Source organism: Zea mays, chromosome 2 (assembly GCF_902167145.1).
Source record: "Zea mays cultivar B73 chromosome 2, Zm-B73-REFERENCE-NAM-5.0, whole genome shotgun sequence".
Classification (NCBI taxonomy): Eukaryota; Viridiplantae; Streptophyta; class Magnoliopsida; order Poales; family Poaceae; genus Zea; species Zea mays.
This window is the reverse complement of record NC_050097.1, coordinates 237,537,887-237,556,973: the sequence shown is the minus strand read 5'-3', so window position 1 is coordinate 237,556,973 and position 19,087 is coordinate 237,537,887. Positions and strand designations below refer to the sequence as shown.

General features: G+C 43.7%; 1 protein-coding gene across 1 annotated transcript; it reads right to left on the bottom strand.

The window, feature by feature from the left end:
* Positions 1-1,590: 1,590 nt before the first annotated feature.
* On the bottom strand, positions 1,591-8,305 carry LOC100381583 (DEAD-box ATP-dependent RNA helicase 40). The gene is made up of 8 exons (NM_001349026.1): positions 8,190-8,305; positions 6,361-7,992; positions 5,904-6,113; positions 5,283-5,351; positions 4,493-4,762; positions 3,670-4,020; positions 3,193-3,470; positions 1,591-3,085 (listed from the first exon to the last, which is right to left on the bottom strand). The coding sequence occupies exons 2-8, from the start codon at positions 7,921-7,923 to the stop codon at positions 1,765-1,767; spliced, it is 4,062 nt and encodes a 1,353-aa protein (NP_001335955.1). The 5' UTR covers positions 7,924-7,992; positions 8,190-8,305; the 3' UTR covers positions 1,591-1,764.
* Between the last annotated feature and the right edge of the window lie 10,782 nt (positions 8,306-19,087).

The window sequence follows — 19,087 nt, the reverse complement described above, 5'->3', positions numbered from 1 at the left end:
GGTAGCACCATCTGCACATTACGACATAAAGACTATTAATTCTTGATCCTCCCTTCTAGGCTGAAGCTGTGTCTAGGGTCCTCCCTTCTAGGCTGAAGCTGTGTCCAGAAGTAGCACCAATAAGTTGCCCTGAAAGTGACCTGTGCAGACATAATTTAGGAGACGGTTTATTAAAAACCACACCATTCCTACTTAACCAAATAGCCCAACAATTGCCGATGCAACGGGTAATAGTGAGTTGCTTTTTTTATTAGGTAAGTTGTTTTTTTATTAGGTGGGTCAGTCATATGAATGCTTTTTATTTCTAGTGTCCCTTGAAATAGTGCAAACATATAGCACCGTAGAAATAAAAAAAAACATTCATATGACTGATCTCCCAACTTCCTCCCTTTATTTTACTTAACACTAGTGCAAATCTATAAGTGTCTCCATCCTTCAACGACAAAATTCTGTAAGTTATATACACACATAAGTATTGGAAAAGGAGGAACACGCTCAGGAATGAAACCCCACTGGGGTGATACGCACAATTTAAACCCCAGTAGGCTTCGGATCCTTCTCAAGAACCCACCTGCAGCAATAAACCATAAACCCCTGTAATCGGGGAACACCAAAGTAAACCCAGTAGAAAGACAAAGACAGAGAGATGGGAGAAAGAATAAGGCTGGCTGCAGCGGTGCAGCCCTCTCCCATTGCATGACGCCTGCAGGGGGGCACCCTACGCCCGCAGCGCTGCACCCCGCAGGGCTCTACACGTCGGTTCTCTTCTCTCTCCCTCTAGATATAGCGTGTTAATGTTCACACCCTGCAGCACTGTTTATTCCTGTAACAGTAGGTTTACGTACGAGTAATTGTTAGCATATGAAAAATTGATTGTAAATAAAAAGTAGGTATAGGAAATAATATTTTATGGTTGTAATGGAGTATAGAGGAGAAATATAGAGAAAACTACTGCGAAAGCTAAAAAATTAGGGATGAAATATTGATGATGTGACAAAAAAAATGATAAAGAGAAAAATTTAGAAGAAACCACCTCACCTCGGCCTAAGTAGTCGAAGCGGATGGTACCTCCTGTCGGCGGCGAGTGCTTCAGGGCTGATCGGTCGGTAGTGGCAGCACATTGTGACTAGAACGAGCGACGCGACCGCTGCATAAAATCCTTTAGATTTTGCCAAAATTTTATCGTATGTTCCTTTGAACTCATGTTTTCAACTATTCTTTTCAGCTCCAAAAAAAAAAATTGTATGTACCTCACATGCCAGAAAAACCGGTCGAACTAACAGAATTTAGCCGATTTTTTTTAAAAAAAAACAATGACAACACGAAGCGACAATTCAGTTGACCCGGAAACAACAAATTTTGAAAGAAAAATTTAAAATGTATCGACCACGTGTTTCGCTGAAAACCTGTTAAACAACTGGATTTAGCTGGCAACAAAACACAAGTACAAGAATGCAGACCAGGTCGCGCAATTGTACGCAAAATCAGGTCGCGCAATTGTAGGCAAAAATAGCAACAACAAAAGAATTCAAAGAAACACAAAATTGTAAAACGAGAAAACACACAAAACAAAATATAGTTGCACAACATAACTTTTTCTTGAATTCAGCACAAAAACACACAACATCCATACGTCAATTCACCACGAGATCAGAAAATTGCGGAAAAGCCGATTTTTTTGCCATATAAACTACTACCCGGAAACTCATTTCTCCTATTGTACACCGGATTACATATTTAGGGCACTGGATGTCGTCCGACTCATTATACATCAGGCGCGGGATGCTGAGCTGCTGCGCCTGGAAACGTTTCGCCTGCAGGAGAACTGGGGAATGCAGCGCCAGTCCCTTGGGAAGGTTGGCCACCAGCAGGTGCAGCAGCTGGCTGGACTAGGCCACCAGGAGACATCGGTGACATTGAAGATGTATTAGCCAGTGATTGTTCAGGTGCCGGAGCAGGAACAGGCGGTGCTGCTGGTCCAGGTACGGGAACAGGTGCAGGTCCAGCAGCTCCAGTTGCAGGAGGCAGCACATCGAAGCCGGATCTTGCTCGGGGCCTGCGCTCCGGTGCTGCCCCATGGTCACGACTCCTGCTCCTGCTGTGACTCCGGCTGCTGCTTCGGCTCCAGCTCCTGCTGCGGCTTCTGCTGCGTGACCAGCTCCTGCTGCGACTCCTGCTCCTACTAATGCTCCTGCTGTCACTTCTTCTGTCATAACCCCGTGCCCGGACTCTATCCGGGCTGCGGCTGTAGCTCCGATCCCTACCCTTGTCTCCAAATCCTCGACGGTTATCATATCGTCCCCGTCCATCTGAGACAAACCGGTCAGAACGTCCCCTGCCACCAAATCCACGGCCCCTGCCACCGCGCCCACCAGAAAAATCTCCCCTACCTCGTCCACCAAAACCGGAAAAATCACCCCTGCCGCGTCCACCAAAACCAGGAGAATCGCCCCTGCCACCACGTCCACCAAAGCCCCCAGGGCTTGCTCCACCTCTACTGCCAAAACCACCAGATCCACGCTGTCCTCTACCACCGAAACCACTTGACCCAGGGCCATCCCGTCCACCAAAACCACCTGGGCCCTTTCTGCCAACAAAGCCACCAGGACCCTCCCGTTCCCGGCCACCAAAGCCACCATGGCCCTCATGGCCACTGAAGCCACCGGGGCCTTCCCGATCACCGAAGCCACCGGGGCCACCAAACATGGCTGGGCTTTCTCGAACACCAAGTCCACCTGGGCCCTCACGACCACCAAAACCTCCAGGACCCTCCCTAACACCACCATAACCAACAGGGCCACCAACACCAGGTTCAAAACCACGACCACCAGGCCCATCCCAGCGACTCATCCCAGAAGCCTGGTTTCTTGGACCTCCAGAAGCACTGCGTGCAGCCATGTCTTGCAGCTGCGGAGGGACAAGCTGGTTGGCACCTTGCAAGAGTTTCACCAAATCACAAGCATATTTCCAATCTTGTTCTGAGAAAAATGTGTACGAGACTCCAGTAGCGCCAGCTCTTCCTGTACGCCCTATGCGATGCACATAGTCCTCTATCCCAGTTGGAAAGTCATAATTGATTACCACTCTGTAAAAAAAACACATTGTGCAGTACAAATGAGCAACAGAAATTTAGGTATTATTTGGACATTAAAATGTTTTAAAGAATTAATATCTCAATCAAATAAGCCTCACCTAATATCTTTGATATCAAGTCCACGAGCAGCAACATCTGTGGCTACTAATACTGAAGCCCTGCCAGTTCGAAACTGATTGAGAACATTATCTCTTTCGGCCTGTGATTTATCACCATGAATGCTTACAGCATTAAAGTTGCGACCAATGCCACGAGCAAGCTGATCGCACATTTTCTTAGTTGAGCAAAATATGATGATTTTTGAGCCCCTTTCTTGATCTCCAAGAATCTGCTCTAGACGCCGCTGCTTGTCCATAGGTGGAACCACCTCTACATACTGCATACATACAGGAGCCTTAAAATGGATCATAATAAAAATGACCACATAATGTATTACAGATAAAGGCTGACACAGAGAAATTAGGTGACAAAGAAATTCTGACACCAGTCATCAATGGCACTTCAAGGAATCTGCATCCTAGAGAAAGGCAAAACATAAAGTATGAAAAAGAACCAATCATAATTTCACTAGATACCTGAGTGATGGATTTGTTAGCAACAAGTTCATCGATACTGCCAATGTTCACCTGGACAGGATCTCTCAGTAAATCCCCAGCTATTTTTGTAACCTCCTTTGGCCAAGTGGCAGTGTACATTAGAGTCTGCCTAGCATTAGGAAGCTCATCCACAATCTTCCGTATTTGCGGTTCAAACCCCATGTCAAGCATGCGGTCTGCTTCATCAAGCACAAGTAATGAAACCTGATGGAGGTTAATCCTCTTCATCTCCAGGATATCATTAAGACGCCCTGGTGTTGCTACCACAATATCTGCTCCACGCTCAAGTTCTCTTAGCTGAGGGACCTTTGAAGTTCCACCATATAGGCACTAAAAAAGAACGTAACAACGATGATTTCAATGTAAGAAATATGGCATGTCATTAGTAAACATAGTACAGTGATGCAAATATTCTACAATGCACTTAGGTACAGAAATCTTGAAGGATCGATGCAAAGCAATATTGTTCAGAACTAAACAAATTCATATGCTAAGATAACTACTGCAATAAACAGACTAGGCCTAGTGCCGTGATAGCAATCTCAACCGCATCGACCTTTCTAAAGGTGAAGCTATCATAAACTTTTTGAAGGACAAGACTCGAGTTTATGATTCATGTTTCAAAGCCAATAAAGCACATTATTAACTTCTGACATCCAATAACTTAATTACTATGTGTTGTCTTACAAAACAGAAAATTTGTGCACATAGTTTCAGGATTATGATTGGTTGTGATCAATGCTTTATTATTATATGCAAGAAAAGATAAGGTCATAACAAAAGATATCAGGTCAGAACTTACTGTGCAAGAAACTCTAGATGATTGACCAAACTTAACTACTTCGGCTTGTATTTGTGAAGCAAGTTCGCGAGTAGGGGCCAAAACCAATACTGTAGGGCCCAGCATCGGATTATTGTGGCATCTCCTCAGATGTATAAAAGCAGGGATTAGGTACCCCAGCGTCTTTCCAGACCCTGTCTTAGCAATAGCTACTATGTCCCGGTTTTGCAGCGCAACAGGCCATGTTTGAGCTTGAATTGGAGTGGGATTTGAAAAACCAGCTGCATGGATCTTAAATGAAAAAACGAATAAGCATCATAAGGGCATGCCCACCTGCAGCAGATAATTGGTATTTTCCATAGCAAGTAAAAATTGGTTGCAAACAATGAGAAAGTGGTTAAATATCCTAAGTGAATATGGCTGCTTACTTAAGCAACTCAAGGCATGAAGAAGCTCTTTGTTGATTCAGTGGCAGAGACAAGAAGCAGGAAGCCTCAGCCTCATTTTATAATCTGAAACAACATCAATCCTCCCAATACTTGTCAGCAGAAAATAGCCACAAGTATTTCACTACAGTGCCCAGAAATTGAAAACCTATTGTTGAATTAGGGCACTCAGCATCACCGTAAATCCATTGTGCTACATCATTGAGCAATGCATACAATGCACTCACTATGAGAGAAGATAATTTTCCATTTCAAAGATATCATTTTCAACGGCCCACATTGTCAAGAATTTCTAGGTTAAGATAAAGTTTAGATAATGCATCCATGGATCCACAAGTAGCAAAGCCAAACTAAAGAGGACATACCTCTCTCAGAATCTCTGGAGGGAATCCAGTGGCCTCAAATGTCATAAACGGAGCAGGAACGTTCTCACCCTGAATATTTTTTAAAAAATAAAAGTCGAAAAATAAGTAATCAACAGATAGCAGTACAAAAGAATAATGAACAGATAGCAGCCTAACTAAAGAAGAAAATGAGCTTGTACACCTAGAGAAATATTCTAAAATACCCTGTTACCAAGCTATACACAAGGGAATAGGGCATAGTAAAGTATGGCCAACTGCAGAAGTGCATCTCTCAGGCTTTATGAGATTTTGGTATCTCGAATGTATTTCTCTGTGCAAAACAAATTAGAAAGTACCTCTGTCTGGTTTTCTTTAGTGGCAATTGGCCAGAGATGTATATATCATTCTTAAAATGTCTGATATGTGTGCCACAAAAAAATACATGTAAATGTTAGATATCAACCAGTACCACTATTATGCACATGGGTTATTAAATTATGCAGAGATACAGAGTACGTTACAAACCACATGTGGAACAGCATTTCTATAATGTTTAAGAAGTATAATGGCACACAGCCTCTGGAGAAATTTTGAACTGTCTTAGTTTTGCAACAAAATATGTCCATGCAATCAACTCCTTACCATGGCAGTGACTTCATGGTGTTGACGGTATGCATCAGCTGAAGATACGCTTGGAAAATCTGGAGGAGCAAACATACTTGACGGTGGCCTCACTGAAGTTCCAATAGGCAATGGACCAAGATTATATGGATTTGGTACTGAATGCGGAGGTGCCATGTTATGACCACCAAAATTGTCTGGCCGAGGATAAAGCGGTCCATTATGCATGACCTGACACAAAAATTTATGCAAATCAGAGTGAAGGTTAGAACTTTAGAATTGTTGCAAACACTTTTACAACTAGTTCCATTCAAATAGCAAGCATAATGAATTAATGATATGGTGCGAATATCATCAGATTTTATCATGTTCAAGAATGTTTATAGCTTACTGTTATGGTAGGGCACAAATTTAGGCAGTATAAGAGTGAGCTTTTGGCTTCATTAAGATTTAACATTACTGTACCAAAGATTATTACCATGGAATTTTGTGAAGTTGGGAGAGCAGCAAGCTTTGGCTGCTGCTGGAGAGCCTTTGCTCCATCAAACCTTCCATAAGAGTGAGGGTCATCTCTTTCAAAGTGTCCAACACTATTACCCATATCGAACCCCATTGGAGGTCGAATTGGTGATGGACCAACATGATTTGGAACTGTATGGCCACTAACTGGTTTTTTCTGGTAGTTTGTATCTGCTCCACCTTGATGCATTTGAGCAGGTGAGTTCATAAAACCCATGTTATTAGTCTCAGCAGAGGATGGTCCATCAGGAAGATTCCTGGCAGGATAAAATGGCCCACCGACTCCAGGTATATTTGGCTGGCTACTAAGGGCTCCAGGATGTTGATGAGTAGAAGGTAGCTGCTGATTTGGAAGAGGAGCTTGGCCACGCTGCTGACTAAGTGGTAACGGAAAGCCAGTCCGCTTGCCTTCATGAACTCCTCCATCATCATCCTTCAACAAAGGACTTTGTTGCCCATGTGACAATGGCGTTTTTCCATGCTGAGTGAACGGCAATCCATGTTGCAGTTGACCTTGTTGAGTCGGCATTTTAGGTCCTTGAGGTTGGGAAACTTGCGGCGACTGCGAAGCTTGGGCAGGATGATGAGAGCTCAAAGATTGTTGAGGATGTTGCCCTTGACCCTGGGGAATCCTATCTCCCAGCGGTTGCTGGCTTTGATTATAAGCACCATGTGGAATTTGAGGCTGCTGAGCTTGATTGTAGGCAGACTGTGGTATCATGGATTGCTGACCTTGATTGTAAGAAGGTTGTGGCATCGGTGGCTGCTGAACTTGACCTTGATTGTAGGAAGGTTGCGGCATTGGTGGCTGCTGACTCTGACCTTGATCGTAGGAAGATTGAGGCATTGGTGGCTGCTGACTCTGACTTTGATTGTAGGCAGCTTGAGGCACTGATGGCTGCTGAGCTTGATTATAAGCAGTTTGTCGCATCTGTGGCTGCTGGTCTGCCTGATATGAATATGGTGGAGCCTGCTGTTGCTGCTGAGGTTGCATGTAAAGACCATGCTGGTACGGCATGTGTTGAGGATGCGTGCTGTGGTATTGATGTGGCTGATTTGGCATGTGTGTTTGCTGTTGCTGATATGGCACATGCTGAAACGAAGCTTGGTGTTGCGCCTGGACATGCTGCTGAAACGGTTGCTGCTGCTGAAACGGTTGCTGCTGAGCTGGCTGTTGAGTGTGCTGCTGGCCAAGCTGGCCAGCCTGAGGATAAGCTGCCTGGTCAGGACGCTCCTGGTGCCCTGCCTGGCCAGCTTGTCCAAACTGCACGTTAAGCTGCGGAAAAGCCACTGGTGCAGATTCCGGAACCTGCGCAGGGGTTGCCGGCGGAAGACCTGCTGACAAAGGGGGCACACCTGCAGTTGCAGCCGGCTTCTCATACTGGGTGACATTCGTCTCAGGATTCCAATAGTACAGCGTCGCGCCATCAATCAGCCCTTTCCAAGGCGCAGGGAGCGTCGGGTCATCCGGAGCAAACCGAGGGCCCAAAGAATCAGCTGCCGCGGCCTCCTGAGCCGCCATGCCCAGCAACTCTTGTTGCCCCTCCTTCTAATGGCTCCCCACCTACGCTGCAACCATAATGCAAATGCCCTGCAAACCAGTAAAATTCAGTGGGGCGGAACCAGTTAAGGAAATTCGATAGATTTTGTAAGAAAAACGATGTTCGTAAGCATTGCAGATGCATAAACTTGCAATTAGAACACATCCGAACACAAATAACCAGATGGAAGTTAGGGTTTGGGCGCCCGGTCCTGCGCAGCAGGAAGGGGGAAGAAGGTCTGGCATACTTTGAGGGTTCTCGCGGACGGCTAAGGGCGCTACGGAGACCTGGCGAACGGCGCTACGAAGAACTCGCCACCTGGCGTGGTGTGGCGCGGCGGCGGCGGCGCTTTCCCAATCGTCGACGAGAGGGAGAGGGAGAGTGAGGAGAGAGCGCACGCGTGGGTGAAACGGGGAGGACTGAGACGGAAGTGTCGCTGATGGGCCGTCGTGGGCCGTTCCTCGATCCGCAATAACTAAATTATTACACATAAATGAACCGTTTAATGGCATGTACAACCTAGACACTGCTGCACGATACTCTAAGTATAAGACACAACTAAAATACAACATAATACTGTGGTCATGTCTAAAACATGTGTCTTACCATATCCATTCTACCAATTAGAGCATTCAATAAATTAAAGTGAGCAATCAACTAGTCTCTTGTCTCGAACATAGAGCTAAGACATTGTGTCTTCGTCAAGATACATGTCTTGAGTTTTTTTACATTCACCCCTCTAGACACAACTTAAGACACCTATTGTACATGCCCTAATACCGTGAGCACGGCTATTAATTATGGTTTCGTCAGTAGTTGTGGAAATCAGAGAAAATAGAATTTGTGTTCGGTGGATGATGCTAGCGTGAACTAACTCTTAAGGCCTAGTTTGGATACTTTAGAATTATAGTGTTTTGGAGGGATTGAAGAGGATGTAAATCCCCAATAGATCAAATACTCTCTTAATACATCTCAATCCACTCCAATCCCACTCATTACTAGAATACCCAAACTAGGCCTAATGGTGGATCGTAGGGATTCCAAAAAAGGGGTGTGAGACGGTGAGTTATACTGGTTAAGGCTTGGACCTAGTCCAGTGCAGTGCTAATCGTAGTATTGTCTAAGACCTGTGTTACAATTGGTGCGTGTGTAGGAGAAGGAGGGTCTTCCCTTTTATAGCTCAAGGGAAGAACCTTTACAGAGGAGACATGTTTTCTACTAGAGAGAGTGAGAGATTGGTTGCCCCGGAATAACGTGGTATCCCTGAGTCATCTGTAGGGTCATGTGTAGCCATACTCCCGTATGGTGTACCGCCTTGCTCATCTGTCGTCCAGGACCTTGTAGCGAATCCATATTGATATCTTCGTTGTAGTGCGTGGCGGGTCCCATAGATCAGTCTCATGGCGTTGCCGTGTGTGGCGCGGCTTTGTCCGTCATGAGCCCTACGTCACCTGCAGTTTGCGTAGGCATACAGTCATTATGGTGTACTGTCTTGTCCTTCCTAGTATATGGGTCACTATAGAGACTCCGGTGCTGAGGTCCTCCCACGACTGAGGTCGACTGACCCCAGTGGGATACGCCTGAGACCTCTTCGTGGGGACGTACAATCGTGTTGATGATGGTGACCTCCTAGTGCCCCTTCGGTATGTTGCCCGTATGTCTAGACATAGCTTTTGGTGATGATGTGTCCTGTCGTAGCTGACGCGGGTCAGTAACACTGGATTGGGACCTCCGCTTCACCGAGTTGCTCGGCAAGGACTTGGTCGGTCGCTCCATCTTGCAGGCTTGTTCGACGGGGACTCGATCAGCCACTCCACCTCACAGGCTTGTTCGATGGGGACTTGATCGGTTGCTCCGCCTCGGACCTAATCGGCCGCTTCGCCTCACAGGCTTGCTCGGCGAGGACTTGGCCGACCGTCCCACCTCGCAGGCTTGCTTGGCAGGGACTTGGTCGTCCACTCTCCTGCACAGTTTTGCTCAGAAAATGGGCTGGAAGAAGGTCACTAGCCTACTTCGGGTACCCTATTCCCAGTTACCCGACAATATCAGTTTTACACTCTACAGAGGTTGCATATCTTTATCCACAAGTCGTGTATCCCTTCTAGCCTAGGTTAGCTAGACACTTACACACTCCTAAGGTGAATTGCTAGGGATCCACTACAAGGCCTTTACAAATATCCACTAGTATGAGAAAACCGCTACGGTTTTAGGTAGAGGTGGTATAGGATTCTCTCGTCTGAAACGATATCACAGACACATCAGCCCGATAACCTCTCTATAATTGAGCAACCCCTCCCCACTTGCCTCTTTCAGGTAAGATTCTCCCACACTAGCTTCGCTAATTAATTAGCCAAGATTAGAGCTATAATAGTCTTATGGTAACACTGTTTTCCCGAGTTGTTACTTCATGTTCTAATTAAACAATATAATCTTGTTATGCATAATAAATCCACAATAATAAATCATGATCAATGTTTCATGTTTAACATTAACCCATAACCAAATAGAGCAATAGCATGTCTACCCAATAATAATAAGTAACCAGTTATAAACAAGGTATAGGATAAACCATGCTAGGTATGACCTATTAGGTTCCCATCAATTTAACCTAGTTGTGTATACATGGGTGAGAACATAGCCAGCTCCACTCGTTACTCGTAGTAGTCCGTGTGGTCGACCAGTCAAAGCACTGGCCAGTGGGCCTTGCCTATCTAATGCTAGCGCCGCGCACGCGTGGTGATGGGAAGTGGGCTGGCTAGGTGAATGCGGCCTAAGAGAAGGTAAGCTCTTCTTATTATTTTATTATTTTTTTGTTTTTTCATTTCTATTTCACTTTTATTTTCAAGTTTCAAATTCAAATCCAGTTTTGAAGTTGAGATTCAAAGTTTAAATGTACAATCAAAACTCCAACATGATGAGATGCATACATTTATATTTTCATTTAGTATTTATTTAAAGGAACATATCTCAATTGCAAAAATTGACACACAGTAAAATAAAATTCCTAATTTACTCTCTCTAATAAAATAAAACTACCTAGTCTTCTAAAACAAACTTTCGGGGTTTACAAATCCTACCCCCTTAAAAAAGAATCTCAATCTCTAGATTTAGTGAAAAGATAAGAGGACTCCAATTTATTGTTTATTTTCTTCTTCCTAGTTTTCTTAATTTTCCTCAGGCACAACTTCTAGGTCTTCACGAGTAGTCTTTGCTTCCATATAGTTAACCTTGCCACGCGAGAAGTTTTATTGTCCTCGATTGACAGACAGAGCCTGACTTCTATTTTCCGAGAGCTAACTCTGCTTTGCTTGAAATGGAGTAGTATAGGCATCCTTGTTATGGAAATTGTTGTCATAATATCTAACTTCTCCACATTTTAAACATGCTTTTCTTGTTGAAGTGTTAGGGGCAACTGGTCCCGCTGGAGTACCTATTGGTGTAGCCTGATGTGGACTTGGTGCCTAAGGTGTTGAAGGTTGGGTTTATTGATATGGGCTTTGGAAAGACTGTTGCCTAGAACGGCCAAAAATTAGGGTGCCTTGTGACGAAGCATAACGAGGACGAGCGCTGCTACCAACTTGTCCTTGGTTGGTAGCCTTCCTCTTATCTCTCCAAGTTCAACATGCTTATGTTCTAGCGTGATGGTCTTATATAGGAACCTTTGTGTCAGTGTTTGGACCACGGATCCTTAACCAACCAGTAAATGTGTCGTGTGACCGACTCTAGATGGTGTGCTTGTTCGAGCTACACAAGGCCCTACTTCCAGGAGAGAGGATGAAGCTTATATTACTCGCACCATGGTGCCTGTAGTAGGGGTTTACAAGCACACCGGGAGAGGAGAAGTCCCCAAATCCCTAGAGATGATTGAGGTAAGTGCCAATATCTAAGACAAAGTGATAAAGCGAGAGATCGTCTACGTGTGTCATGTGTCCCGTGGAGGGATCACTGCCCTATTTATACACCAAGGGGAGCGTCCGCAGTAAAGCTGAGTCTTGTATTCGAAAGAGAGATGCCTTGACGTCTGACGTGACAGCGAACCATGTGAAAGTCGCCTAGAGGGGGGTGGATAGGCGGAAACTGAAATTTACAACTTTAAACACAACTACAAGCCAGGGTTAGCGTTAGAAATAAAAGTAAAGTCCGGGAGAGAGGGGAAAACAAATCAACCAAAATAAAGCGGATGACACAGTGATTTGTTTTACCGAGGTTCGGTTCCAAAGAACCTAGTCCCCATTGAGGTGGTCACAAAGACCGGGTCTCTTTCAACCCTTCCACTCTCTCAAATGGTCACCTAGACTGAGTGAGCTTTCTCCTTAATCAAACGGGTTACCTAGACCCCACAAGGACCATTACAAACTTAGTGTCTCTTGCTTTGATTACAAGTCAGTTAGAGAACAAGAAGAAAGCGATCCAAGAACAAGATCTCAAAGAACACGAGCAAAACTCTCTCTCTAGTCACTAGGTGTTTGGAGTGTTTTTGGGACTTGGAGAGGCTTTGATTCTCTTGAATTGTGTCTTGTATTGATTGCACTAGCTCTTGTATTGAATGAGATGTCTGAAAAACTTGGATACTTGGAGTGGTGGTGGTTGGGGGGTATTTATAGCCTCAACCACCAAACCAACCGTTGGGGAGGTTGTCTGTCGATGGGCGCACCGGACAGTCCGGTGTGCCACCGGACACTATCCGGTGCGCCAGCCACGTCACTCAACCGTTAGGGTTCTAACGGTTCCGACCGTTGGAGCGCTGACTTCATGTCGCACCGGACAGTCCGGTGCCGCACCGGACAGCTACTGTTCAGTGTCCGGTGCGCTCTGACTCTGCCGTGCACTGTTGCGCACTGTAGCGTTTGGCAGTGACCGTTGTAGTCGACCGTTGCGCTGGGAGCCGTTGCTCCGCTTGGTGCACCGGACAGTCCGGTGGTACACCAGACAGTCCGGTGAATTATAGCGGAGCGGCGCCTGAGAAATCCCGAAGGTGAAGAGTTCAGTCTGTACGGCCCCTGGTGCACCGGACACTGTCCGGTGCGCCAGACCAGGGTTCTCTTCGGTTTCTTTTGCTCTTTTCTTTTGAACCCTAACTTGGATCTTTTTATTGGTTTGTGTTGAACCTTTAGCACCTGTAGAATATATAATTTAGAGCAAACAAGTTAGTCCAATTATTTGTGTTGGGTATTCAACCACCAAAATCATTAAGGAAAAGGTTTTAGCCTTATTTCCCTTTCAATCTCCCCCTTTTTGGTGATTGATGCCAACACAAACCAAAGCAAATATATAAGTGCAGAATTGAACTAGTTTGCATAAGGCAAGTGCAAAGGTTGCTTGAAATTAAACTAATTTATACTTTCACTAGATGTGCATGGATTGCTTTCTTTCTTTTAACATTTTGGACCACATTTGCACCACTTGTTTTGTTTTTGCAAATTCTTTTGGAAAATCTTTTCAAAGTCTTTTGCAAATAGTCAAAGGTATATGAATAAGATTTCGAGAAGCATTTTTAAGATTTGAAATTTTCTCCCCTTATTTCAAATGCTTTTCCTTTGACTTAAACAAAACTCCCCCTGGATGAAATTCTCCTCTTAGTGTTCAAGAGGGTTTTACCAATTTTTGTAAATGCCTATTGAAAGAAGATCAAATATTTTTAGCTACCAATTTGAAAGATCATTACCAATTGGAAAACATATCAATCTTGAAATATGTCTTATTAAAAGTTTTCATAATAAGATACCAATTGAAAAGACAAACATAAATCATTATTTTCGAAAATTTTGAAGATTGGTGGTGCGGTCCTTTTGCTTTGGGCTAATACTTTCTCCCCCTTTGGCATTAATCGCCAAAAACGGAGTCGCTTGAGAGCCCTTTTTCTATTTTCTCCCATTGGTATAAGTAAATATGAGTGAAGATCATACCAACCGAAGAGTGGTGTGGAGTGACGGCGAAGGGTAAACAATATCGATAGAGTGGAGTGGAAGCCTTGTCTTCGCCGAAGACTCCATTTCCCTTTCAATCTATGACTTAGCAGAGGAATAAACTTGAAAACACATTAGTCATAGACATAAAAGAGATATGATCGAAGGTATATAAAGAGCTGTGTGTGCAAAGTGTCAATCAAAGTTTCGAGAATCAAGAATGTTTAGCTCATTCCTAAGTTTGGTAAAGGTTTTCTCATCTAAAGTGTTGAGGACTTGTTCTCAAATGCTAAGAGTTAAGAACAAGGCAACATAGAAAGTGTTAAATGTTAAAGTCCTTCGTCCTTCGAAGCATTATCTCCCTTCGGATATAATGAATTTCGGATGAAGGTTATGAAGGAAAAACCTTCGTAAGCACAATAAATGATGAAGAAGGATTCATATGCAAGATATGAAAAATAACATAAACACTTTAAGCATTATTATCAACTTATTTTTATTTGCGTTACTATATCAACAATAACAAATTATAAATGTACCTTCGGTTTGAAGGAAAGCAAGGGTACAAGCGTGATGCGAAAGCGAATGCCAAGTCAACGTGAACAGTACGGGAATACTGTTCACCTATTTATAGGCACGGGTCGCAGTCCATGCAAAATTACATCTAGGCCCTTTGCTTTTGACAATAACTCTATAGTAATCTATCTGGGTCTAGATAGTCTTTTCCTCTTTAAGTCGGTTTTCTCTTTTCTGCCATCATGCCGAAGCTCCCTTGCGCACAACTTCGGCTCTGTTCCATCCTTCGTATTGTTTCCGTGCTTCTTCACACCGTGGGCTCTTGTTCGAAGATCCCTGTCCACACATTATACTCCAGAGGCATTGTTAAATCATGTTTTTGAGGACCTTCGGAAGCCGAAGGCCCCCAACATAAAGGTTTGGTAAAGATATTGGCTAATTGTTCTTTTGTGCTAACATAAGCAATCTTGATATCCCCCCTTTGTTGGTGATCCCTCAAAAAGTGATACCGAATGGCTATTTGCTTAGTGCGGCTATGTTCAACGGGATTATCCGCCATGCGGATTGCACTCTCATTGTCACATAGGAGAGGGACTTTGCTCAATTTGTAGCCATAGTCCCTGAGGGTTTGCCTCATCCAAAGCAATTGCGTGCAACAATGTCCTGCGGCAATATACTCGGCTTCGGCAGTAGAAAGAGCTACTGAGTTTTGTTTCTTTGAAGCCCAAGACACCAGGGATCTTCCCAGAAACTGACAAGTCCTTGATGTGCTCTTCCTATCAATTTTACACCCTGCCCAATCGGCATTGGAATATCCTATTAAATCGAAAGTGGATCCCTTGGGGTACCAAAGACCAAACTTAGGAGTGTATACTAAATATCTCATGATTCTTTTCACGGTCCTAAGGTGAACTTCCTTAGGATCGGCTTGGAACCTTGCACACATGCATACAGAAAGCATAATATCCGGTCGAGATGCACATAAATAGAGTAGAGATCCTATCATCGACCGGTATACCTTTTGATCTACGGATTTACCTCCCGTGTCGAGGTCGAGATGCCCATTAGTTCCCATGGGTGTTTTGATGGGCTTGGCATCCTTCATTCCAAACTTAGTAAGTATGTCTTGAATGTACTTCGTTTGGCTGATGAAGGTGCCCTCTTGGAGTTGCTTCACTTGAAATCCTAGGAAATACTTCAACTCCCCCATCATAGACATCTCAAATATTTGAATCATGATCCTACTAAACTCTTCACAAGTAGATATGTTAGTAGACCCAAATATGATATCATCAACATAAATTTGGCATACAAACAAATCATTTGCAATAGTTTTAGTAAAGAGTGTAGGATCAGCTTTTCCGACTTTGAAGCCATTAGTGATAAGGAAATCTCTTAGGCATTCATACCATGCTCTTAGGGCTTGCTTGAGCCCATAAAGCGCCTTTGAGAGTTTATAGACATGATTAGGGTACTCAATATCTTCAAAGCCGGGAGGTTGCTCAACATAGACCTCAACATAGCCCAGAACCGGTCCGAAGTCTTGTACTCATCAAGCATGGTCATTGCCATGTCTAGTAGAGTTCTATTCTTCCTCTCCACTACACCATTTTGTTGGGGTGTGTAGGGAGAAGAGAACTCATGCTTGATGCCCTCATCCTCAAGAAAGCCTTTTATTTGTGAGTTCTTGAACTCCGTCCCGTTGTCGCTTCTTACCTTCTTGATTCTTAATCCGAACTCATTTTGAGCCCATCTCAAGAATCCCTTTAAGGTCTCTTGGGTTTGTGTTTTTTCCTGCAAAAAGAACACCTAAGTGCAGCGATAATAATCATCCACAATAACTAGATAGTACTTACTCCCGCCGATGCTTATGTAAGCTATCGGGCCGAATAGATCCATGTGGAGTAGCTCAAGCGGCCTGTCGGTCGTCATGATGTTCTTGTGTGGATGATGGACACCAACTTGCTTCCTCGCTTGACATGCGCTACAGACCCTGTCTTTCTAAAAAAGAACATTTGTTAGTCCCAAATGTGTTCTCCCTTTAGAAGTTTGTGAAGATTCTTCATCCCAACATGGGCTAGTCGGCGATGCCAGAGCCAACCCATATTAGTCTTAGCAATTAAGCAAGTATCGAGTTCAGCTCTATTAAAATCAACTAAGTATAGCTGACCCTCTAATACTCCCTTAAATGCTACTGAATCATCACTTCTTCTAAAGACAGTAACACCTATATCCGTAAAAAGACAGTTGTAACCCATTTTGCATAATTGAGAAACAGAAAGCAAATTGTAATCTAAAGAATATACAAGAAAAACATTGTAAATGGAATGGTCAGGTGATATAGCAATTTTACCAAGTCCTTAGCCCAAACCTTGATTTCCATCCCTGAATGTGATAGCTCTTTGGGGATCTTCGTTTTTCTCGTAGGAGGAGAACATCCTTTTCTCCCATGTCATGTGGTTTGTGCATCCGCTATCAATTATCCAACTTGAGCCCCCGAATACATAAACCTACAAAACAAGTTTAGGCCTTGTTCTTAGGTACCCAAACGGTCTTGGGTCCTTTCATATTAGAAACAAGCACCTTGGGTACCCAAACACAAGTCTTGGAGCCTTTGTGTTTGCCCCTAACATATTTGGCAACTACTTTGCCTGATTTGTTAGTAAGCACATAAGAAGCATCAAAAGTCTTAATTGAAACATTAGGCTCATTTGATGCAATATGAGATTTCTTTTTAGGCATTTTAACATGAGTAGAATGCCTAGAGCTAGATGCCTCATTCTTATACATAAATGCATGGTGAGAAACAGAATGAGACTTCTTTGCATGAATTCTCCTAATCTTATGCTCGGGATAACCAGTAGGATATAAAATATAACCCTCGTTATCCTGAGCCATGGGAGCCTTGCCTTTTACAAAATTAGACAATCTTTTAGGGGCATTAAGTTTGACAATGCTTCCTTGTTGGAAACCAATGTCATCCTTGATGCTAGGGCGTCTCCCATTATAGAGCATGCTTCTAGCAAATTTAAAATTTTCATTCTCTATCTCATGCTCATTAATTTTAGTAGTTAGTTGAGCTATGTGATCATTTTGTTCTTTAATTAAAGCTAGGTGATCATGAATAGCATCAACATTAACATCTCTACATCTAGTACAAATAGAGACATGATCAACACTAGATGTAGAGGGTTTGTAAACATTTAATTCATCGATCTTAGCATGTAAAATAACATTCTCATTTCTAAGATTGGAAACAACATTATTGCAATCATTTAAATCCTTAGCCTTAGCAATTAATTTATCATTCTCAATCTTAAGGCTAGAAATTGATTCATTTAATTTGTCAATCTTAGCAATTAAACTAGCATTATCATTTTAAAGATTGGCAATTAAATCATCACAGACATTTGACTTCTCAACCTTAGCAATCAATTTGGCATTTTCAGTTCTAAGGTTTGAGATAGTGTCATGACAAATGCTAAGCTCACTAGTCAATTTTTCACATTTCTCTATTTCCTGAGCATAAGCATTTTTTACCTTAACATGCTTTTTATTTTCCTTAATGAGGAATTCTTCTTGGCTATCCAAGAGTTCATCCTTCTCATGAATAGCACCTATCAATTCATTTAGTTTTTCCTTTTGTTGCATGTTAAGGTTAGCAAAAAGACTAAGCAAGTTATCTTCATCATCACTAGAACTACCCTCATCACTAGATGTAGTATACTTGGGGGTGGTTCTAGCTTGTACCTTTTTTTCTTGTCGTCCTTTACCATGAGGCACTTGTGGCCGACGTTGGGGAAGAGGAGGCCTTTGTTGACGGCGATGTTGGCGGCGTCCTCGTCGGAGGAGGACCCGGTGGAGCTCACGCCGGAGTCCCATTCCCGACACACGTGGGCATCGCCGCCCTTCTTCTTGTAGTACTTCTTCTTTTCCTTCTTCTTTCCCTTCTTATCGTTGTCCCTGTCACTATCAATAGATACAGGACATTTAGCAATAAAGCGACCGGGCTTACCACATTTGTAGCATACTTTCTTGGAGCGGGGTTTGTAATCCTTCCCCCTCCTTTGCTTGAGTATTTGGCGGAAGCTCTTGATGATGAGTGTCATTTCCTCGTTGTCGAGTTTGGAGGCGTCGATGGGGAGCCTACTTGATGTAGACTCTTCTTTCTTTTCTTCTGTCGCTTTGAATGCACCGGGTTGCACCTCGGGTGTGGAGGTGCCGCCTTGCTCGACGATTTGTTTAGAGCCTTTGATCATCAACTCAAAGCTCACAAACTTTCTTATAACCTCCTCGGGAGACATTAGCTTATATCTAGGATCACCACGAATTAATTGAACTTGTGTAGGATTACGAAAAACAAGTGATCTTAGAATAACCTTGACCATTTCATGGTCATCCCATTTGGTGCTCCCGAGGTTGCGCACTTGGTTGACCAAGGTTTTGAACCGGTTGTACATTGCTTGTGGATCTTCTCCTTGGTTGAGGATGAATCGACCGAGCTCCCCCTCGATCGTCTCTCGCTTGGTGATCTTGGTCACCTCATCCCCTTCATGCGCGGTCTTTAGCACGTCCCAAATCTCCTTGGCACTCTTCAACCCTTGCACCTTATTATTCTCCTCTCGACACAGAGAGGCGAGGAGTATAGTAGTGGCTTAGGAGTTGAAGTGCCGGATTTGGGCGACCTCGTCCGAGTCATAGCCTTCATCCCCCACGGATGGTA